The following is a 23,422-nucleotide window of genomic DNA, read 5'->3' as shown; positions in this document are numbered from 1 at the left end:
ACACAGGCACATCCACCCCACTCACACTAATTTAGGCACACCCATGGGGACATTTCAACAGATGGACATGCATATATTCTTCACACATATATACATATAGAACACCGTGGCACCCACTTGTAGACATTTATAAGCACATATCCACACACTCAGGTTACAGAGATACATATACACATATGCTCACCAGTACACACACATATGTGCAGATACTCAGGTTCATATACACACACATACTCCCACACAGGCAGACTCTGTGTATGGGCACAAGTGTGCACACATACATGTATCACATATTTCTATATGTACACATTCATGTAACACATACTCACATACTGCTCACACTCATGAGCAAACGTAGGGTCCCAGAGAACTCCTAACGTGCCTATGGCCACACTTTTCTCTTTCCTTCACTCTAAATACATGGCAGTGACCTCTTAGGAAGGCCACGCCTGCTGCTTCACAGCGGCAGTAGCAACATCTGAGACAGGAGCCCCTTTTCTGCCTCTTCCCTCTTTTCTCTTCGCAAAGCAGGTGCTTTCATCCTCAAGGACAGACCGGGGGAGTAGGGGGAGACAGAGTCCTGGTGGGGCTCCAGAGCCCAGGAGGCAGAAGGCTTTCCCACAAACCCCTTCTTCTCTCCCACTCAGGCCCCATTGGAGGCTCAATCCATCACTCAGAGGATTAGCCTGGAAGGAGGCAAGGGCTGGGGCTGGGAGCCAGGGCCCAGAGGAGAGGGACACAACCCAGACTTTCAGACTGATCGAGAGCAGTTGACTAATACGTAAATGAATGAACAAATGGACCTATAGCCCCAGAGTTCCGAATCCTGACCATTTCTGAGAAATAGTTGGGACAGTGGTTCTCAAAGTGTGGTCCCTGGACCAGCAGCATCACCCGGGAACTTGTTAGGAATGGACATTCTTGGCCCCACCCTAGGCCCACTGACCCAGAAACTCTGAGAGTGAGGCCCAGCAACCTGGGTTTGCCCAGCCTTTCCAGTGATTTGTATGCACACCCAAGTCTGAGAGTCATGGCCTAAACCATGGGCCTTGGAGGAAGGCAGACCTGGGTCAGCATCTGGCTTCTTCAGCTGTGAGTCCTTGGACAAGTCACTGAACTACTCTGAGCCTCCGATTCCACATGTGTAGAGTGGAAGTAGTACCTACTCACAGGATTTGTCATGAAGGTTACACGAGGCAACCATTTAGCACAGCGCCTGGCTCACTGTGAGCTCTTGGTGGTGGTAGCTGTTGTTATTATCACTTTAATTTCCAGAATAACATTTACAGCTACTGGTTTTCAGGGTCAGCCTGTCAACCCTCAGCTACTCGAGCAGAAGGTGTCAAAACATTGGGAACTGAGCCAACACCTTACAAAGCAGGAGGAGCAGCAAAGTCACGGCCAGATTCCTGTAAGAGCAGTAACCTGAGCGGTGACGGCGGCTTTTTCTGGACACAGGATTCTTAGAGTGTAACACGCTAAGGAATGTTTATAAACACTCTCTTCCAAGGAAGAGAGGGGGACGTGCCCCTTGCTGCCCTCTAAGTGGTAAAGCGCTCACCCCAAGCCCAGGCCAGCCTCGTGGAGATGGATGGATGCCACTGAGACCCAAAGTCAAGGGCAAGGAAGCCACTGGCCCTGGGGCCTGTTTTTGCACCTGGCCTCACTTCCTCCTCCAGCCTCATCTCCCCACCTGCCCTCTGATGATTTAAGGAAATAATGCACACTCACATGGTTTGTCCCAGGCATAGAAACCTCTAGGATCTATGTTGGAATCAATCCAGGTGGCCACATCACCTTAACTCCCAAAAGTTAATGATCCCCAACAGGGAGGGACTAAGCCCTGGGGATTTCTGGCCCTGGCTCTGTGTGGTTAGGGAAGACCAGTAAAGGGCCAGCTTGAGGTGCTGCAGTGGGAGGGAGAAGGTCTCACCTTGAAGAAGGTCATGGTGGCCCCGTCCTTGACCGCTCCATACTCGATTTTGGTTTGCTTGGCCAGGTCATCCGCAGAGTCGATGGGTGATTCCATGCGCTCCACGGTCAGAAAGGCGGCCAGGTTGGCCGTGTAGGAGGAGATGATGATGAGCGTGAAGAACCACCAGATGCCACCGATGATGCGCGTGGACAGGGCTTTGGGCATCAGTTCAGACCCTGGGAGAAGGGAAGAGGCAGGTGGTCTCTGACAATGTCCAGACCAGGGCTGCTCGCGTCTTCTGGGTCGTGGGCTCCACTGACGATCTCATGAAAGCCAAGGCCCTTACCCTCGACCAGTGTTCTCAAACTGTGGGCCCTGGGCCAGCAGCAGCAGCATCACCTGGGAACTCATTAGCAATGCACAATCTCAGGCCCCATCCCAGGACCTACTAAACCAGTAACCTCAGGGGTGGCGCCCCATAACCCAGGCTTGATGAGCCCTCCAGGTGATTCTGATCAGGCTGAAATTTAAGAACTGCTGCTCTAGAGCCACAGGCACATGCGCAGCATTTCACAGGCCTGCCAGACCCTCTGATGCATGTCCACGGAACCCTGGGTGGCCCCAGGTTCTGAGCACTTGGGAGGAGTCAGGACCCCTGAGTTCTGGAGTGAATTCTGCTCCTGACTCTCTGTATGATCTTGTGCCAGACACCTCCCCTCTCTGGGACTCTGCAAAGCACGAGGAGTCGTCCCTCCTCTTCCCAGTCCCATACAAATAACGTGACACTGCGATGATATAATTTGAGGAGAAATTGTGTTGGAAATACAATTGGTATACAAATACAAGATTGCTATGCGGGGCTTTGCAGGAAGAGAAAATCAACATTTTTTGAAGCTCTTTGCAGAAATAGATAACTCTTCCTCCCCGACCTTGGGTGTGGAGCACAATTTCGACGAAACCTTCTAACTGAAGTAATTAACTGGGCGGCTTTCAAGAGATTTAAATAGCAAGTGACTCCTGAACTTTGCAGAATATTTGGACCTGCAACCTGAAAAGCATCTGCTTTGATATGGATGATTTTTTTTTCTTTTATCAAAGAAATCACTCAAGGGAGAGGTTTTCAAATACACAACGATTTTTCTCCCTCTTAATGAAAACCTTGCGGGAATACACAAGGGGCCAGGGCTTTGAATAGCAGCAGGAGACGAAGAAGAGAGGCCATTACTGCACTGAGGGGTTTCCAGGTCTTTCCCAACTGTCACTGCGCAAAGATGATGGACGCAGAAGCAAGGTGAGGCTTCGGGACACTCATTAATCGCGGGGACAGCTTGAGGCACTTCCCTTGAGAGCTGCCTGTCACTTCCCAGAAGGCTCCTCAGCTTCCTCACCAGCCAGTCCCCCCAGCCCCACCTGCCTGGCCCTCCCCTAGCCTGAAGAGCTAGAGCTGCCCCCAAGGCGAGAATGACTTAGTTGTTTGCTTGGTGAGCTTTGCCAGGCTCTGTTGGACCCCTACCCAGGCCCCAGTCCCTACCCCGGGCTCTGTCATGGATGGGACATCATCGGGGAGGGGGGCAGGCACAGTATTTATCTTTCCTCATCCTTCTTCATTCAAGCACCCAGCACAGGGCTTGGCAGGTAGTGGGCACTCAGGACCCAGTGGGATAATACCATTCACTCACTCATTCATCCACCCATTCAGCATTTGCTGGTGGATGTCTACTGAGGACCAGGATTTGTGCTGGGCCTTGAGGATACACATGGATGAGTGAGGGACAAGGACATTTCTTGGGATCCTCCTCCCTCTGAGCCATGCTCCCTTGTCACCCGATGTCCCTTAGTGGGACCCTAAAGGTTTGGGTCCCCCCATTTTCTGAGATACGAGGCTCTGGACTGACAGGCAGAAGCAACGGGCACATGTTCTCCCTGAGGGTGTTTCCTGGCTGGGGATCCGGTACCCGGTGCCACCACTAGTCCAGGGTGTCTCTTCCCACGTCCTTGAAGCCAGAGCAGACGCGCTGCTCTCTGAGATACTGGAACAGCTGCACGTGTTTCCAAAGGGTGGGCCACCAGCCCACGGCCAGGTACACTGCCCTCCCTCGAGAGGATGGAAGGACCAGTGCTCTTCCATGTATCCCACCTCTCATGCGCTCAGGCTAAAGTCCAGCCTCAGACATGCCCTTCCTCCTCCCAGACTCCCCACAGCCAGGCGGCCATGGAGTCCTGTTCCTGCTGCATCCTGACATCCACTTAGTCATTCTCTGTCTTTTACCCCCATGGCTACCACCGCAGTTCAGATCTCACCATCTCCTTCCTGCAATGGCCTCCCAGCCAGCCTCCCTGCCTCCACTCTCCCCCTCCTCAGCCCAACTTCGTTCAGCCGATGCAATGGTGGTGAGGCCACCGGTGGGTCAGCCTCCGAAAGAAGGATGCTCTATGTCCACCTCAGTTGGAGCAGGAGGAGCTGGGGATGAGCCCTGCATGACATGGGTGGGGGCAGCTTATCCGCTTTAACCCTAGAGCCCGAGCTGGCCCAGAAACAGCAGCGGTGAAGGGTGGGGCCTTGGGGCAAGGGTACACACCTGGGTGTCCAGTTGTCGCCAACCCTGTGATGGCTCAGCAGGTCTGAGGCTGTCCTGGAGGGTGGGCTGACTCTGCTGACTCCATAAAGGCGGAGCCCTCCCACCCCCCACACCCCCAGGGAGGAGAGGTCCCCTGGGGAGTGGAGACTCCCCCGGGGGAGGGGGCGCATACCTTGCTGCATCAGGGACCCCATTCCGAACCAGAAGCTGTTCAGCAGAGTGAAGTTGTTTTCCACCACCTCGGAGCCAGGGTTGCAGGGGTGAGCATCGTACCACTCGTACGGGCTGAACCTGCAGGGAGGACGGGAGCAGTGAGGCTGAGCTGCAGGGCGACGGGAGGGAGGGGTGACCGTGTCACACCAGCCCGTGGTTTAGCGAACACCCAAGTGCTGACCACTTGAGCATCCATTTCCTCACTGTTCTGCTGGGGAGGCCGGGATGGGAAATCAGGGCCGTTTTGCTTCCTTCTTTATGGTTAGTGGCTTTTGCTGGTTATAAAAGTAATTCAGTAGCATCTCTTAAAATTAAAAGTGCACAGGCCCTTCAACCTAGCAATTCTGCGACTCATTATCCATCCTAGAAAAAACACGACCACACGAGCGTAAAGAGAAGCGCATGGGGGTGTTTATCAAAGCACTGCTTGTAATAGCAAAAAAACAACGGAAGTGTCCTTCAACAGAGGAACGATGAAATCAACTGTGCCACACCGTGCTCTGAAACATCATGAGGCTGATAGGGGAACGCGATACTTCTAGATGTACCGACGGGGGGAAAGATCTTCAACACATGTTTGGTTAAAAAAAACAGTGATAAAAATAAGAACAATAGGATGGCATTTATGTAAATAGATTCCCCAAGACACAGCTATCTACCTCTTTATGTACATTTGTATTTAAATGCATATAAAACATCTGGAAGAATCCAATTCTGAAAAGTATCAGTGTGTTCCTCTGGGGAGGGAAGTCAGAGTGGCAGAGGAATTTTAGGGAAGCCTTTTGCTCTATATGTATTATATGAATTTTTATTTTTTTAATCCTCACCCGAGGACATGCTTAGAGAGAGGATGGGAGGGAGGGGAAAGGGAAGGGGAAAGAGAGAGAGAAACATTGATAGGCTGCCTTCCAGAGGTGCCCCGACTGGTGATGAAACCTGGAACCTGGCCTTATGCCCTGCCTGGGTGTCAAACCAGCAACCTTTTGGTGTACAGGACAGCTCAACCAAGTGAGCCACTCCAATCAGGTGTATAATATAAATTTTTAAAGATGAGAATGGGCTTTTGAATGATTTATAATATTATTTATTCATTTATCATTATTTATTACTATTTTTGTTACTTATTTATATTTTTTAATTATTCATATATTACTTAAAAACTTAAAGCAAAAACAAAAGTAAAGTACATTCTTCATAAAGTATCCAAACAGCATAGAATACAGTGAGAAGGTAAAAGTACTCCAGGATATCCCCTCCTCTGACCCCTGCACCCGGAGAGAATAATGCGCTATCAAATTTTTCAGATTTTTTTCTCTGAAGATACAAATGCATGTATGACAGGGATACATGGTGACTTTAAGCCCCCCACTGCCTTCTAAGGAGAAGTCCTGGCAGGTGGGGCATCGTCTGTGTGTGTGTGGCCCACCTTCCCGTGGAGGAAGCTAGAATATCTGAGTGACAGAGAGACCGTGGGGAAGTCCCCAAAGGGCTGGAATGGCTGGTGTGGCCTGAAGCAGAATATCCCGGTGGCAGGAAAAGGCCTTAATCAATGCTCACGCCCTGGTGCTAGGCAGGCATGAGCCAGGCCAGGCCATTTGCAAGACAGACAGCCCTGCGCTGAGCCACATGCCGTGGAGAGGATCTGGGAACTGGCCACCTTCACAGGCCCCAGCTCTGGGCGGCTGTGTCCAGCTCTCCAGCAGCCAGCATGCAGTGGCCCAAAGGACGCAGGCCACGCGGAGAAGGGGGCCGAGGGCCACATGCCCCATACAGATGTGCGGTGCTTGACCCTGACAGTGTTGTAAAAAATCGAATGAGTGGCTACATATAAAAGCCAAGAGGTGTCACATTAAAGTCTGACTCTCTCTAAAAATCATGGACCCGGCGGCGCCGGCACAGCACCCCGCCAAACACAGCTGTGGGAGCTGAGTAGCAGCGGCCCCTTCGCCAGGCATGTGCCTCTGGCTTGCTTCCATCCCCATGGCTCCCGATTCCCTCCACTCGGCCTGCTTCACTTTCTCAGGCTTCCTTCCTGCTCCCTCCGGCACCTCCATTGGCCACCCCTGATTTAAACTCGGAAAGGTCATGATGTGAAGCCTAACTCTGTAAGAAAAAGCTTTGCGACTTTGGGCAATGGCTTCACCCCTCTGAGCCTCAGTTTCTACTTCTGTAAAGTGGGGATAATTATACCCACCTCACAGGACTGTTGTGACGATTTCGACAGGTTGCGTTATGTGACTTGTGCTATGTGAGTGCTACACAGTGTGACAATTGTACCACGGTGTTGTCCGTGGCTCCGTGGCTCCGTGGCCAAGACCCTCTCTCCTCCCTTCTCACCTCATGTGTCCCGTGTCATCATTCCAGCAGTTCTGGAAATCCCGTCTCTCCCCAAAAGTCTCCCCAGCCTAACCTTGGGAAGGGGGTTCCTACTGTCCTGGTCGGGAGGGATGTGGTGGGAAGCAGGCTTGGCTGCCAGCGGCTGATGAAAGGCCAGGAATGGGAGGGGGAGGGGTAAGGGGAAGGGGAGGGAGAGGGGCCGCACAGCACAAGGGCAGAAGTGATGCTGGAAAACCTGAGCTGTTTTCCAGGGCATGGCAAGAGCTGCAGAGTGGCTCCTGGCCTTCAAAGGCTTGTTAGACCATTAGAGAGACAAGGGCTGGGCTGAGCAGGCAGGCAGCCCCAGGCTGGCAGGCGGCAAAGGGCTTGGAGGCAGGACAATCTCATCCCACCATCTTTCCCTTTGGTCTCTCTCGGTGTGGGAGGAGGTAGCGAAGGGAGTGGGGTGGGGGAAAGGTTTTCAAAGAAGTCCCAGGAGAAAAAAAGGCTGAAACACCAAATCCTTGGATCTCAAATTGCCTCTCCAGAGAAGTCTCTCTTCGTGCCTTGTTAGGGTTTAGAGAAAAAATAAGCAGGGCAGAGGCTGGGCTGGGGTCTGGAGGGAGGGGCCAGAGGGCCCAGCTGTGAAGGGGAGTGGGAGCTGGGGCCCAGGCAGAGGACGGATGTCCAGGTGGCCAGAGACGTGGGTCACAGATAAAACACTTGGGGACCCGAGTTCACTTATTGCTGGGATGACCTTGGCTAGTATGAGCCTTTCTGAGCCTCAGATGTCTCCTCTTCCTGGGAGGCTGTGAGACGTAACTAATATAATGGCTGTAACGGACAGAGCACGGTGCTTGGCAAACACTAGATGCTCGGTAAACACGGAGCTCAACGCGTCCCTTGTTATCTCCTTCTACCATCGACCACAAGGATGTCCTAGCATCTTCCATTTGAACAACCAAATGTGCAAGGTGCTGCTAGTGTGCCTTACAGACAGGTGGGTATGCATGTTTCTGCATGAGTGCATGTGTGTGCATCTGTGTGGTACTGTTACCCCTGCTGTTTTGGGTTAAATGGACACAGTCCTATTTTTCAAGTGTCAAACCGCCTGCACAGCCACCCAATGCACCTGGGTCTGCAGGACTGGGTGCCCGGCCCAGATGATTCAGCTCTGAGCAGTGAGTTCGCCTCTCTAAGCCTGCTCATAGGGCCTGGGGTGCAAGATCTGCTTCTCAGAGTCATACACACAGAGCAGGGTAAGGACGGGGGATTCAAGCTTGGGGGCCGTGGCATATTCCCCGAGGGTCATAAAGGGATCTGAGCTTTAGAGGAGGAGAGAGGAGCATGCATTAGCAGTGGATGAGTGGAGACGTGCCTGGCTCCCTAAACCTCCAACCTCGGGCCAGAGCTCTGGCCATGGCATTGCCCTTACCTGGCGATGACAAAGAGGACACAGCTGACACCCAGGTAGGCGAGCAGCACATACATCCAGATGTCAGGGGACAGGGGGTTGAGGAAGGAGAAGACACTGGGGTTGGTGCCGTTGGGCTTGCGGTAGAGGATGCTGACACCGAGCGTCATGAAGGGCTTGGAGAAGTCAATGGCCTTCTCGCGCACATGGGTGATGGTCAGGGGGGCCACGGCCAGGTCCGCCTTCTGCAATGGGAGAGAGAGACAGACAATGAGTAACGCCTCTGACTGACAGTGGATAGAATACTCCTTGGAGTGGAGTCAGTTGCCTGAGTCCTGGATTACTTAACCACTCTTTAGTGTCAATGTTTGCGAACCCTTCTGCTGGGCCAGGCCATTCTCAGGGTGCTGGGGAGACAATGATAAACTTAACCCTGTTCTCTAAGAGCTCATGACCTTCAGGAAAAGGACAGCGGCATAAACGTGCAGAGAATGGAGCCCTATTAAAGCAATAACCATGTGCTCTAGTCTAAAAACGGTGCTTTGTCAAATAAATACAGTTCATAACCTAAAAACATTTAAAGATCACTCATGTTCTTTATTTGTGACTTTCAAACATCATAAAGAGGACACGAAATCCATAACAACCCTTATCTAAATGTTTTCCTCTCCTACCCACTCTTTTTTTTTAAAAAAAAAATATATATTTTATTGATTTTTTACAGAGAGGGAGAGAGATAAGAGAGTTAGAAACATTGATGAGAGAGAATCATTGATCAGCTGCCTCCTGCACATCTCCTACTGGGGATGTGCCCGCAACCCAGGTACATGCCCTTGACCGGAATCGAACCTGGGACCTCTCAGTCCGCAGGCCGACGCTCTATCCACTGAGCCAAACCGGTTTCGGCCACTCTTTTTCTTTTGGTTAATTCTCACCCAAGGATATTTTATCCACTGATTTTTAGGGAGAGTGGAAGGGAGGGAGGGAGAGAGGGTTGAAGCGGGAGAGAGAGGGAAACATTGATGTGAAAGAGACACATTGATTGGTTCCCTCTGGCACATGCCCTGACTGGGGCCGGGGATTGAACTTGCAACACAGGTACATGCCTTAGATGGGGAATTGAACCCATGACCCTTTGGTGTGCGGACTGATGCTCCAACCACTGAGCACCAATGGCCAAGGTTCCTATCCACTTCTTGATTGCTTCACAACACTCTAGATATTCTATATATCCTAAAAGTCCCCCAAACCAGTTAGGCAAAAACAGGACCGTCTTTGGAGGGGGAAGGTAGGGAACAAAATAAACAGGCAAATCCAGAGCCCCCTTTAATTAGGGAGGGGAGGGATGAGAGCAGAGAAAGAAAGGAGGGGGAAAAGGGGAGGCTAGAAATGCTCAGATATTGATAAATCTTAGCCCATCACAATTTTATTGAAGGAAATAACTAAAGTTCTATTTTTGGGGTCTGAGCTTTTCCTAATTAAAAGTCTATAATCCTTTATTTCTTTCTGTCCAGCCTTACCCCACTGCTCTATTTCTAAATGAGGCCCCATTTAATTGCTTCCTGTTGACCACATCTACGCTTTGCACACACTGTGCCTTGTCGAGAAGGCCCTCTCCTGCGGCCTTTTACCACTTTCCATATTCCTTTGCACATGTGCCCTCTTCCAAGAAGCCCTCCCTGATAGCCTCCAATTCTAAACTCCCACAATTTTGCTCGGTCCTGTGGTAAGATCCTAGCCTACTCAGTTTGAATAGCAGGATGTGTGGCCATGTGACTTTTTGTCTTATCTGCTTATTTACCTGTGAGTTTCTAAGCACAGTTGGAACTGTAGCTGATACACTTTTTCCATTTCTCAATTTTTAATCCCCATCTCAGCCTCTGTACTATTTGTTAATTAATAATGTTTCCCTCTGAGGGGTTACTCCTTAGGTTTCTGTGGATATTTACACATTAGAATGTGAACCAACTTATCACTTTCCTTCCTCTGATGGGGCAGGACAGAAAGGGAGGCTGGGGTCCTAAAGACCAGCACTAAAGACCCTTTTGCTAAGCTGACAGGAGGCTACCTCTGAGACTCCGTCCCAAGGCAATGCCCCTAGGCAGCTAACCACTGGCTTGGTCCAGCTTCATCCATCCATCCATCCATCCATCCATCCATTATTTATAAGATCCACCAAGCATTGGGGAATACAGGCAGAGAGGGAAGTGGACCTAATCAAATTGTTTACTAAATGGCAGCTGTTAACACTATCTCTGACTTCACTAATCCTAGAATAGAAACCAGGAACCAAGTTGAAATCAGACTTCAAAGAGGGGAGGACTGATATGGGTGGAATCCCAGCTTCTAAATGGCTTTGCAAATGTCCTAGACTGGGGACAGTGGGAAAGCTTCATGATGTTGCTTACCCCAGTATTTCTCCTTCTAACAGCACCCCCACACCCAACTATTGACACTTGGAGCACAAGGATTCAATGAACCTCAGAACCTGGGAAAGCTAGGGAGGAGGAGCCTATTACAAAGGATTGTTTACAGGGGACATTCCTTTTGTACATTTCTGAGTGTGTGGGCTGGAACTTGCTTAGGCAGAGATAAGAACAGGCACCCCAGTTCCCTGGAGCCCTCTCAGTTCAGGAACACAACAAAAGAGAGAACTGTCTGGGATGGTGCAGAGGGACTGATACGTATTTGCTCAAGACCTACTGTGCACCAGCCTGGCATGCAGAGGTGAGCAAGAGACCCAGCCCCTGCTCTCATGGAGCTTATGGTAGAGGGAGACCCTTTTGGGGGATGAGGGTAGGTCTCTGAGTAGGGTGGGAATGGGGCCTGGCACCCTAGAGAGTCCCTTTCAATCTTGAAGTTCTAGGATCCTCTATAATGTTGGCATAACAGGGTTGAAATGGGCTTTTGATTCTCAAAGTTGGCCTCCCCGAGACTTTTCCCTTCAAAACACAATGCTTTTGGGGAGGCTCTGCTATGAACCCAAAGTCATCATCATTGTTCAGAATGCATTTGGAACTGGTCTCTGGGACTGGCCTCTGGGGCTTGGAGTGGATTCTTGGGAAGAACTTCAAGGTCAATGGAGGCAAATGTTCCTTTGGCTTTTGGCGGCAAGTTGAATGAGAGCATTAGTTACTGAGGGGATCAAGGTGTTTGCAGCCAGGGCTTGTTCCATCTATTAGAAAATTTTCAGGATTGACAAGGAAGCCAATCATAGGGCCAGAGCCCCCTTTCTTCCTCAAGAACCAATCAGAATGTCCCCACCAGCCTTTCTCCTTTCTGCTATAATGGGGTTAAGGAGCGGGGACATCTTTGGTATTCTTTGCCTACAGCAGCAAGACAACTGGTCAACCTGACCTCCTTCATGGGGAATTCTAATGTGTGTTCTCCTTTGCGCTTCAAGAAGGCCGGTGTTCTCCACTTCAATTTTGTTTAAGGCAAGAAACGCTACATTTCACCATCTGTGCTTTTCCCCTGGAAAAGGCATTATTTTGTTCAAGTTCTCCTGAAAGAGCAGAGAAGATGTCAAACCTTTGCCGTTTCAGTTCATTACGCAGAATGAAAGGCCCAATCTTGGCAGGTTCCTCCCACTCATGCAAGTTTTCTTTGAGGATGATTCATGAACCCATAGGATGTCAGAGCTGGACAGGAGAACTTCGAGAATATCTACTCCAACCCCAAATTTTTTATGGAGGGGAAACTAAGGCTCAAAGAAGGTCCAAGGTCTTTGCTTTCATATTTATAGTAATCACATCCTTGAATAACCTTCAAACCTCTGACTTTTCAACACATTCATCGGTCCTAAGGGTGATTTGTTGACCCCTCCTGCCGTGTCTCTCTCACTTGACCATGTTCCTCAGGAGTGGGATCCTGCTGTGTATTCACAGCACCTGGCATGAGACCTAACTCAATAAATTTATTGAATAAGTGAATAACTTGATCAATGGGAACACCGGAGGTTCAGGAGCTCAGCACACGGCCTGCCACATGGCAGTTTTCGGGGGTGGGGACACTGAGTCACAGGTGGTGTCTGCTGATGACCCACCAGCCAGTCACCACACTTACCCATCAGCACTGTAGCCACTGACAACTTCGGAACAGCCCATTTATATCTAAAGAGATGGGTACAGGTGCTAGAAAATTCCTAAGTGTTGACCGAGGAGTCATTGCCTGCGCTTCACACACAGACCTCCTGGATGCCTGATGGTGAGAAATGAAGCCTGTGTCTTTCCCAGGCCTCGGAGAATGGCTGATTCCTGAGTCCTGGCAGGAGGTCAGCGTGTTCCATTGATTCAGTTACTCCCGCATCTCTAGTCACCGTCCAGGTCTGGCATGGCATGGGTGCTTGGAACAGACCTTCCAGCTGTGACTAACCTCACACAGGTACAAGCTGACAGCATCTCACCTCCTGCCACCTGGGCCCTTCTTGCCCCCATGACTTCCCAGGGACACTGCTGTAGGGTCCCGATTGGCTCCCATGCCTCCATGCCAAGCCCAGAAATGCATGGGAGTCAGGAGTCAGTTAATAAGCCTGTTCCCCTCACTCCAAGAGATGGTCCTGAGACACATTTTGCAAGGCTTTTCTGGAGCGCAGACTTGTGGATCTAGCCATTAGTTGTACTCAGTGGCAATGGCTCAGTAATGTGTCCTCCTATTGGCTTCCCCTCCCTCCTGCTCCACTTTCCTGCCTGTCACTCTCTGCCAGCATCACACCCTGTTACTAAGCAGTGGCATCTGAGCCTATGCCTCAAGCTCTGCCCTCCAGGAGTCCAGGCTGAGACTTTGCTCCTGGAAGTTTTGTGGAATGAATGAAGGGACAGATGAGCCTCAGGAGTATAAGCGTGGTCCGGGGGCTCTCTCTGACCTCAGTTTCCCTCCAATACCTCCTTCACCCCTGAAGCTCTATTGCTACCTTGCACCTTGTCTTTTCTTGAACTTGGTTGTCTGAACCTTCACCCTTGCCAGGCTGTTTTCAGGCCTTTCCCAGGCTGGTCTCTAGCAGCTGACAGTTCTGTGGTGAACCTCAATGCGGCCAAGTCCTTCCTGAATTCCTCACCTGCTTACTGGTCATCCTCAGGCAGATACTGAGCTTCTCCAGAGCTCTGATCAATCTGGCTGCCAATAAGAGTCCACCTTTGCAGTCCATCCATATTCCCTACCTTCAAATGCCCTGTCCCGTTCAGGATTCTGACCTGCCCCAGGTGAGCTCCCAGCATGCCTTGCTTCAAAGTGCATTGCCCCAGCCTGAAGGAGGTGGCTTGGCAGAGCCTTTCCTGGCCACACAAACAGGGGTTTGAGAACCCTTCCGACACCAATGCATGCAGGCCAGGACTTCGATCCGGTTCCTGGTTTCAAGGTAGAAGACATAATAATGGGTGATGGGGTCGTGGCCTGACACCAGTGATGATGATGATGATGATGATGATGATGATGATGATGATGAGAGAGAGAGAGAGAGAGATGGAATGATGGATGGGGTGATTGCACTTGTTGTTCCCATAGTTGGAGGTGACTTGGGGGAAGGTGAGTGCGTTTGGGGGGGCACTCTCCAGGTGCCCCATCTTCCTCCACAACCCTGGCTCCTGGGAGGCCATGTGGCATGGGACAGAGGTGAGCAGGGTGTCAGGGAAGGACTTCTTAAGTCCTGCTGGTCGGAGGCTCCACCCAGGGCCTCCAAATGGGCCTCTGGGGCAGATCCTTGCAAAGTTAGCATTCATCATTTTTACGTCTACGATCAGATCCCTAATAAGAAAGTAATAACATTGCCGAGCCTTTACCACGTTTTCTATGAGCTAGTGAGAAGACTAATTATCTGACGACACTAATAAATGGTTATGGTGATATTAAAATTGGCACCAAGCTAGGATTAATGGACTCATCAGTTGTAGGGACTCTGGTTTAACAAGGTCACCTGCATGTCCCATCAGAGCCTATGGCCTCCATGGAGACGGGGCTGCCCGGGGGCCATGGATGAGGCCTCCTTCTTTCTCTAGCCAAGGGTCAACTTGGGAAGGTCTGGCTGCTGCGGGATTTTCTGACCCACCCGCTTGCAAACAGCTCTTCAGAGCTCTCTGACTGCTGGAGATTGTAGTGACAAGACCAGCCTCTGCCCTGCTCACTTCCACATGTGGCTTCCTCTCCACGTGATCAGTCTTCCTCCCCTGCCCAGCTCACCTCTGCAAACAGCAGGCTCGGAACCACTGAAAGCCCCCACTCCACAGCCCTGCTCACAAGTGTACAGGGCTCCATAATGGAGATGCCTCTGGGCCCTGCTGACTAATTTCCATAATAATTACAGTTATTACTAACAACAGTGACAACACCACACCCTTCCGTTTAGAATGAATTCCACAACTTGGGAGCTGCTTCCCTGGCAGTTGTCTCTGAGGAGCAGCACAACCAGCTGGGAAGAAGGCAGGGCAGGTAAGGTTATTCTCAGTGAGTTAGGTCATGAGCTCAGGGAGATCATGGGACTTCCTGAAGCCCCCTCCCCAGCCTCAGTAAAAAAAAATAATAAAAAAAAATAAGAGCAAATAACTGACACAGTGCCAACTATGTGTGAACTTAGTCCTCACAGCAGCCTTCTGGCGGGAGGTTCTATTATTATCACTCCCATTGTACAGAGGAGGAAACTGAGGCACAGAGAGGTTAAGGAACTTGTCCAGGAACACACAGCTAATAAGTGGCAGAGTGGGAATCAAGCCCAGTGGAGTTCATGTTCTCTACCATTAGCCGCTCCCATCAGCCTTCCCTGGGGGTTACTTCCTGGGGCCCAGGAAACGGTCACGCTCTGCCGGAGCCTTCTTGCTCTGAGCTCCAGCCTCCGCCCCCCATCCCCCCACCCCGCTCCAACCTCCAAGGTCCCCATGTGGCAGCCCCTCCAACAGGGGCAGGAAGACTAATGAGGCCCTGCTGCTGCCTGCCCTGCCCTGAGAGGCAAAGTGAGAATAATCCCTTTGGCTGGTACTTTTCACGTTGCAAAGACCAACTGCATGAGCCTCCCTCTGCCCCAGCTCTTTGCAGAGGTCAGAGCACAGGGCTTCGGAAGTGGAGGGCCTCTAATGATGGGTTACCGTGGGGCCTTCACCTCCCTCTGCCTCAGCTTCCCGGTCTGTACCAGGGGTGGTGGCAACAGTCCCTACCTCACTGCCATGTCAGGATAAAGGAGAGAAGGAACATAAGGGGTTTAGTACAGATCAGGTTCTTGCCTTCCTTAGCAGACCTTTGATCAAGAACGCTTCTGGAGAGTGGAGGGCCCTGAGCTGGAAGGCAGGTAATGTATGTGCCAGGTGAGCCTGTATAAGTGGTGCCTCATTTATTGCCGCAACAATTGTAGGAGCTACGGTAGTTGCTGATTACTCCCTTTTAGAAGTGAAGAAATTGAGGCTCAGTGATGTTGATGAACTTACCTGTTGCTCATCTATCAACTGGTAAAGCCAGGACTTGAACCTTGGCCCAGCGGTCCACAGCCTGGGCTCCTAACCATGGTGATGTGTGTCCTGAGGGCTGGCTGTGGGCAGGCCCTGCACCTAGTACTTCATGCCCTGTATCAACAATTCTAGAAGGAGGGAGGATTACACCCATTGACAGAGAAGGAAGCCACTGGAGAAGTCCAGTGACATTCCTGTTTACATAGCCAACGAATGAGGAAACGGGATTTGAACCCAGGGCCTCCTGACTCCCCTGACTGTGGTGCCCCTAGACTGGATTTTCTTCATCTTCCCCCCAGTGTCCCAGAAACCCAGTGCCCTCCCATCACCTGCTCATTCCTCTCTCAAAAGTTCCGTCTGTTGCTGCTGTTCCTTGTTCCCCTGGGTCCTCTCCCATCTCAGACTGAGTATGAATCTGACTCCTTGGTACCTCCCAGCTGAGCCTTGCTCATCCCTTCATCCCAGTCCTGGGCTCCCTGGACCACCCGTCTGCCCACTGGACCCAAAGTCACTCAGGACAGTGAAGGATCTGTCTCGGCATCCAGGGTGTGGGGAGGTGCTCTGCATGCCAGCTCACCCACATGGCTGGGACATCCTTTGGTAGCTCTTAAAGGAACAGAAGGCAGCTCATCAAAGACTCTGGTGGGAATGGCTCTGAGTGGGATGGGCCGGTGTGTGTGTGTGCTTACATGGAGGGGAGTATCTGGGAGTTGGGAGCATGAACAAGGCAGGCCAGAGGGAGCTCCTCACTCCTCCCTCCCCACAGCCTGTGACTCCATTTCTCCTGCCCCCAGGGCCCTTGTCTGCCAGATACCCCACCCTGATGTGCCAACGGGACTTAGCCAAGCCTTCCAGGGGGTCCTCAGCCCCACTTACATGGTCAATGAGCTCCTTGATCATGCCGTTCCACTGGCCCTTGTCGTCCTGCGCCCCGTACTTGCCGTCCTCCACCAGCCGGATCTCGTAGGAGAAGCCCAGGATGTGGGCCAGTTCCTTGAGCAGGTCAATGCAGTAGCCCTCGAACCGGTCATTCCCAAACAGGGTCCTGTCAGACTTCCGGAACATGACAAAGGGCTCCTCCTGCAGGGCAGACAGGAGAGGAGCTGAGGAAGGCTGAGTGGGTTGGGGGAGGCCGGCTGCTGGGGCTGGAGAGCTTGGGCTGAAACCTCTGCTCCTGTCTTTTAAAATATTCCTCTGGGCGGCTTAGATGGAGGCCTGCTAAGTCAGGGAGGAAAAGTACATTGCCTGAGAGCCGACGTTGTGCCTCCCGGATGGCCACCTATGGGTATCCCTGGCAAGACGAGGGGGCTCAGGTGGTATTTACTGATTAACTGTCCAATGGTTCCAGAGCTAGGAAGCAGTGGACTAGGTATTTGAACTCCAAACCGTCTGGTTGTGAGCCACACGCTCTGTCTCCTGCACCCTCAACACAGGCCTGTGGTTCTGAGTGTGGTCCCCAGACCAGCAGCATCACCATCACCTGGGAGCTTCTCAGAATTACACATTCTCAGGCCCCACCCAGACCACTGACCCAGACACTCAGGGTGGGGCCGGGGCTGGCGACCTGTGTTGTAAGAAGCCCTCCGGGGATTAGGATGCTGGCCCAAGTGTGCACACTGCTGTCATCAGGCATCTCCCCTGCCGTCTCTCCCAGCTCCCATTTAAAAGATTAGATCTACATGCTCCCTGATACCGCTCTCTTTCCAAGGATCTCAGTCCCCAGAGTCCGGATCTGCCAGGTGAGTGACTCCTGATAACCGCGATAGCTTGCATTTGTTTGTTGACGTGTGGGGCACTCGTAAATCAGCAAATGAGACAGTGTTGGTGGAGGGCCTAGGAGGGGGCCCAGCCGAGCAGGAGGCTCAAAAGGCAGTAGCTGATATTGCCTCATTTAACCTTGATTTCAACCTTCTAGGGGTCGGTACTCACAATCCCGTTTTATAGGTGCAGAAGGTGAATTCACTAGGATGAGTGACAGGTGAGCTCAGCCGTCCTCTAGAGAGAGGACCTGAACTCAGGTTGGTGCAACCGCCGAGCCTGAGCTCTTAGCCACCACATCGTGTCAGAGGCCCTGAGTCCCAAGGGGTCTCTCCCTGGAGGGCAGGGGTCCTCGGAAGGTAGCGATGGGGCCAGAGCACAGGTGACAGCTGTCCCATGTCAGGCTCCCTCCCTCCCTGGTGATGGGGAGTCAGTGAAGGGCTTTGAACAGAGCATGGCTCTGGTTTCTCACTTAGAAACAGCCGCCTGGCAGCCCTGCCAAGAATAACAGGGAGAAGAGGCAGGGAAAATAGTGGGAGTAGCTGTTGGCCTCGTCCAGCCTGAGAGACACAGAGTGGGGAACTTGGGATCCGACGTGTCGGAGTCCAGGACCATACAGTGTCCCAGAGTCCAGTCTTCCATGCCAGTTTGTTTCTGCTGGTCCCACCTACCCAGCTTCACTTACACATCTCCATCCGGCGTCTGTGGTGAATGAGCTGAAGGCTTAGCACTCAACATGTCTCGGCCTTCCTGCTGTACATACACCAAGCACTAATTTCAACTCTTTCTCACAGGCTGTTTGATTTAAGCCTCACAATCTTACGAGGTAGATGACAGTGTCCCCATTTGATAGATACGGAAACTGAGTCCCAGAGAAGGTCAATAAGTTGCCCAAGGTTGCCCAGGGGTTGAACTGAAGTCTGACGGAATTCTGTTCCAATCTTCCAGCTTCTTTCTAGGCCTTAACCTTCTCCAAAGCCATCTCGGCACCCCCAAATGTCGGAGTGTCCCAAACCTTCAGCTGATGGGTGATATTCCTCACTAGCCCACTAGCTGAAAGAATGCATGTGTATTGAAAAATCTTATGAACACAAGCCCACAAGAAGGACACACACGTGATACAAAGGTATCTCATCATTCTCTCAATTGGTGTGGCCATGCCTCTGACATGTGGGCCTCTGGAGTGGGGTCAGCAATGAAAGGCTCAAGCAAAGACCCTCATCGGAGGCCCTTGGGTGCAGAAACCCACCAGCAACCTCTTGCCAGGCTCCCGCTGTTACAGGTGGGCTTGATCCTCTGGCTCTGGGTCCCCGGCCACACTGCCTTTCAAACCCCACCCCACCCCATGGCTGATTTACTCTAGATTTCAACAGTCCTTCGGGGTGCTTCAGAGAAAGAGCTGGGAGTGTCTGAGTCCCTAAGAGGTTCCTGTCTCTCCAGGGATTCTGAGAAAACTACTTCTCAGTCTAATCGGGTGGAAGCTGGGTCCTTTGGCGAGGCGCCACGCTCAACCTCAGTACTGCCTGTCCCCACCCTCCAACCAAGTGGGCAGATCACAAGATTGGAGAATGGAATCCAGGGGTGTGGAGAAGGTGCAGGTATGGGAGAAGGTGCTGGGGCTACCTGGAGGAAAGGCGACGTTGGCTAGTGCACACATCACCTTTTGTGCTAATTAGTCTCAGGGAAGGTGCTGTCTGGAACCCTGGCATGGGGGTGGGGCCAGTTTCAGGCCCAACTTATCCTTCTGGTCAGATGCTCTTGTGCAGTGAACAAACTGGCCCACATACCTGGTGGCCCTATTGTTGGCCCCAGAAAATAACTGGAGAGAAAGTGCCATCTTTCCCAGGGGGTCACCAACCACACTAGATTCCCAGGAACTATGCACCTCCTTCTGTAAAATGGGGATAACAGTAGAACCTACTGTATCGGGTTGTAATGAGGATTAAAGGAGTTAAACTATGAAAAGCAATTAGGACAGTGCCTGGCAAATGGAAGTTGCCATTATTATTATTATCTATAATAATAAAAGCATAATATGCTAATTAACCAAGCAGCCGAACGTCCTTCTGGACGACCTTCCAGATGAAGCCAGGGCTGCGAGGGCCAAGGCAAACCTCCACGGCTGTGAGAGTCAAGCCTCTTGCACAAATTTCGTGCATCTGGCCTCTAGTTGTTAATATAATTATTATCTTCTTTCTGTGCACTGGGTGGCCTGTTACCACAGTGACCTTTCTAGCCTAGAGACCATGCCCAATGTCACCAAAGGTTAAAAATTGTAGCTGGCAGCGGAAATCCATTTTGGGAAGGGCCCCAGGTAGCTCACTTCCTGACCCTCTCTCCATGCCCGCCCCTCCCGGCTCTATCCTCTAAAATTAGCACTTCATTTGTGAAGCCACTACAGCCCCCAATCTATACATCTCCATATAAATACGCTGCCTTCGGAGCAGCTGTAAAATGCCATTAATTTTGGGAAGTGCTTTGCGGATGGCATACATATTTAACAGCCAAAGCCCAGAGCATTAAAATGGTGCTCGCCTTGGTAATGTGTCTCTAGACCTCAACATTTCCTAGGGGGTAATTCTGAACTCCGCCAACTACTTATTCATGGACTATTTCACAATTTATTACTGCAAATGTCCAGACAGCCAATTCACAAGCTCTCTGGGCTGCTAATCGATTGCTCGGTGAAGGTGCCCTCAATTTCATAACTTCACGCTCTCCTATTGCTTTGGGAGCACGGCTAAAGGAGCAGGGGTAATATTTCTCTTCAACAAGTCACAGGAAACAGAGGTCCAGAAAAGTAACCTTTCTGACTTTTCGTTGCCAGGGCTCTTAGTCTAGTTTGTCTCCGATCACTTATACCGACGTGAGAGCCGGGCCCTGTGCTAAGCTTCTCCCGGAGATAGGACCTGTGGAGTTAGAAGAGGGGCCTTTGGGGGAGGATCCAGGGGTCAACTGCCTAACAACTATGTTCCCATTCTCCTTTCTGACTTAGGTGCTATCCACACACATGTACATACACTACCCACACAGAATGTGCACAGATGTGCACACCATGCCATTGGCACAAACACACCACATTCTCAAATATTCTGTCTGCCTAGCCCTGCTCGGACAAAGAGGCCAAGGACCCTGGACCCAAGGCCTTGGTTCTGCCCATTAAAACCAGGACAGAGTACTGGGTGTCCTGCCCTCGCTGCAGGGGGCGGGGGGGGGGGTCGGGGGGTGGCGCTGGAGTGGTCCCTGGCCTGGGATGGTTCTCCCAGCCCACATCCCGGCCTTCCTTCTCTCCAGCTGCTGGAGACCACGGTCTGCCTGCCTGGCCACTGAGTCTATGTGGGTCACGATGTGCACACGGCACACATACACCCGTAACCAGACACCCATATCCAGACACCCGTGCATACGGTCCCACACCCACACACGTGCTGATGTGCATACTGACACGGCTGCTCACTTCAGCAGCCAAAAGAACACTGAACCTTCAAAAGCAGGGCCCCGGGAATGAGTTGGGCGTGTTTTCGCAGTGTGTGAGCTGAGGTTTGGGTGGATGAATTTTTCATGAATTCATGGAAGAGCTGAACCAGGACAGAGGCAGGGGCTGGGCAGGGAGCGGGCGGGAGGGCAGGCTTCCAGGCTCCTGCTGCAGCCGCTTTGGCCTCAGGAATGAGGAAGGCTGCCTGCAGCAAGGAGGGACCAGAGAGGGTGGGGTCAGGGTTCTGCCCGTTTGTGTCCAGGCTAAGGTGTCCCTAGCAACTAATCCTGGGCTCTCGGATAGGGAGAAGGTAGCACACACAGAGATGCTGCCTTCAGCCACATCAAGATTCTAGAGGTCTCAGGGCCAGCCCTGTTCATGAGGGGCAAACAGTCGGATCTTCCTGTACTCTTGCTTTTACCTGCCTGTCACTCAAAGCATTGTTGCCCTGGCAACACACTTCCAGAAGGGCAGGGGCCCAGTGCTCTCAGCGGGTGATGCTGGCCCTGCTTTCAGGCTGCCAAAGCACAGGGCTGGGTTTTCAGCCAGAGCAGCTAGGGCTGGGCCTCTGCCCACAACTGGCACAGCTGCCCCAAAGAGCTCAAGCCTGGGGCACCTCAGGTCGGGGACATGCGAGCCACACCGAGACTTTCTGGTACAGTCTCTGGAAGGTCTGGGCCAGCTCTAGGTCTTCAGACTAGTCCTGTGTGGGAGTGGGCATCTCAGTCTCTTGGAAGACTCTGAGGAAGGACATTTGGGTTAGCAGCCATGTGAGAGGTCAAGGCCACGGGGCCAGGGCTAGGGAATAATCATGGTGTCAGGGACAGGAGCTCAGATGTTGGCCAAGGCAGAAGATGAGGTGGTGGCTGGGACCTGGAGTTTTACCTATAGGTAGGAGATTAGAGCTATGAGACTAAAGCTATGAGGGCCTCGCCTTCTGGGGCCAGTCAGGAAACAACTAGATAAGAGGCATCCACATGTAAACAATAGAGGGTGGTGGGGTCTATGGAGAGCCAGGGAATGCCCACCGGGTCTGGAAGGCATTCAAGTGCAAGTTCAAAGTTTATAATGCACCCTGTGCTAGAGATAACCTCTGTGACCGTGGTCAGGGGTCAGTCTGCAGCGAGGCTCAGGGACAGAAGCAGAGGTTTTCTCTAGAACTGTCATTCTGCCCGTCATAAAGCCCTGTGGAATACTGTAATAAGCCCGCGCCTCCTGGGGACTGGATTTGTACTCAATAATAATATGAATTAAGAACAACAGTAGCTATCACTTAGTGCGCACTCTGTGCCATTTGTACTTAATAATCATTACTCCTCTCAACTCTAGGAAGTAGGTACAATCATTACCACCACTCTTTTCCAGTTGGGAAACTGAGGCACAGGATGGTTAAATGATTTTCCAGGTCACAGAGCTCATGAACAGTCAAGCCAGGACTCAAACCCACAGTTCTGGGCTCTTAACCATCATCACACAGTCTTGGCCCTGTCCTGCTCACACTGCTTGTCCCAAAGGGCTGGGAGGCTCATGTTGGCCTGGATGAGTGGCAGTGGGACCGATGGAGCTGTGTCCAGGCTGTGGGCCAAGAGGGGCTTCTCTCCTTCCCTGTCCCTGGGAGCCTGGGAGCCAGCGGATGCTGCAGGCGGGAGGGGCCTCTGGTGAGCCGCTGAGTACAAATAGGTCTGCAGCTTTCCAAGAAGCTTCAGGTACTGACCAAGAAACTTCGGGAAGAAAGGGGACATCTGCTGGATTTGGTCTCTGCTAGGGTAGAAAAATCCCTCGTGGCCTTGCCGAAGGGACTTCTGCCCTTGAAACCAGGCTGCTGCCATTTTAATAAGAGAACCCTGTGTCTTTCAAGGTGGGTTTTGCATCATTTTGGTGTATTATCTGTAGCGCCCCTCAGCCCGCTAGAATATTGTTTTGAGCCTGAGTCATCTTAGCTCATTTATCACCTCTCCTAATTTCTCAAAGCAATACTAGTTTCACCTTTTTTAATCTTGTCGTGTGAAAAGAGCCTTATTTATTGATAGCTCACGTTCCATGCAGCTCTGCTTTTAATCTTTTACCACCTTCTTATTATTTCATTTTTACCCTTTTATATTTTAGCTTTGTCACACTTTTATCCTTTTGCTTCCTGACATTCGGGATTTACATTTCTTACCATGTCTAGCTGGAGTGTTAATTATTTATTTTCCCTTTTCATCTTCCTTGATAGCGTTCCTTTTCATTTTTCCCTTTACTATTTTCCTTTTAACCTTTTTATTTTGTTCTCTTTCCAATCTCCTTTTATTTTTTATATTTTTATCCACATCAGTATTCCTT

At 51.4% G+C, this 23,422-nt stretch overlaps 1 protein-coding gene across 2 annotated transcripts in view; it reads right to left on the bottom strand.

The window, feature by feature from the left end:
• Positions 1-23,422, bottom strand: part of GRIK3 (glutamate ionotropic receptor kainate type subunit 3) — a gene marked incomplete at both ends in the record, with an annotated part of 190,135 nt that overhangs the window by 12,511 nt on the left and 154,202 nt on the right. For both annotated transcript variants that reach the window (XM_081088050.1, XM_081088051.1), the window contains 4 exons: positions 1,934-2,151; positions 4,667-4,785; positions 8,459-8,682; positions 16,744-16,947. In XM_081088050.1, coding sequence (XP_080944176.1) covers positions 1,934-2,151; positions 4,667-4,785; positions 8,459-8,682; positions 16,744-16,947 — 765 coding nt within the window. The remainder of the gene's footprint in view (positions 1-1,933; positions 2,152-4,666; positions 4,786-8,458; positions 8,683-16,743; positions 16,948-23,422) is intronic.

The sequence above is a fragment of the Myotis nattereri genome (genome assembly GCF_964212035.1).
Source record: "Myotis nattereri genome assembly, chromosome: 3".
Taxonomy (NCBI): Eukaryota; Metazoa; Chordata; class Mammalia; order Chiroptera; family Vespertilionidae; genus Myotis; species Myotis nattereri.
Note: the sequence above shows the minus strand (reverse complement) of the source record. Positions and strands in the feature narration are given on the sequence as shown.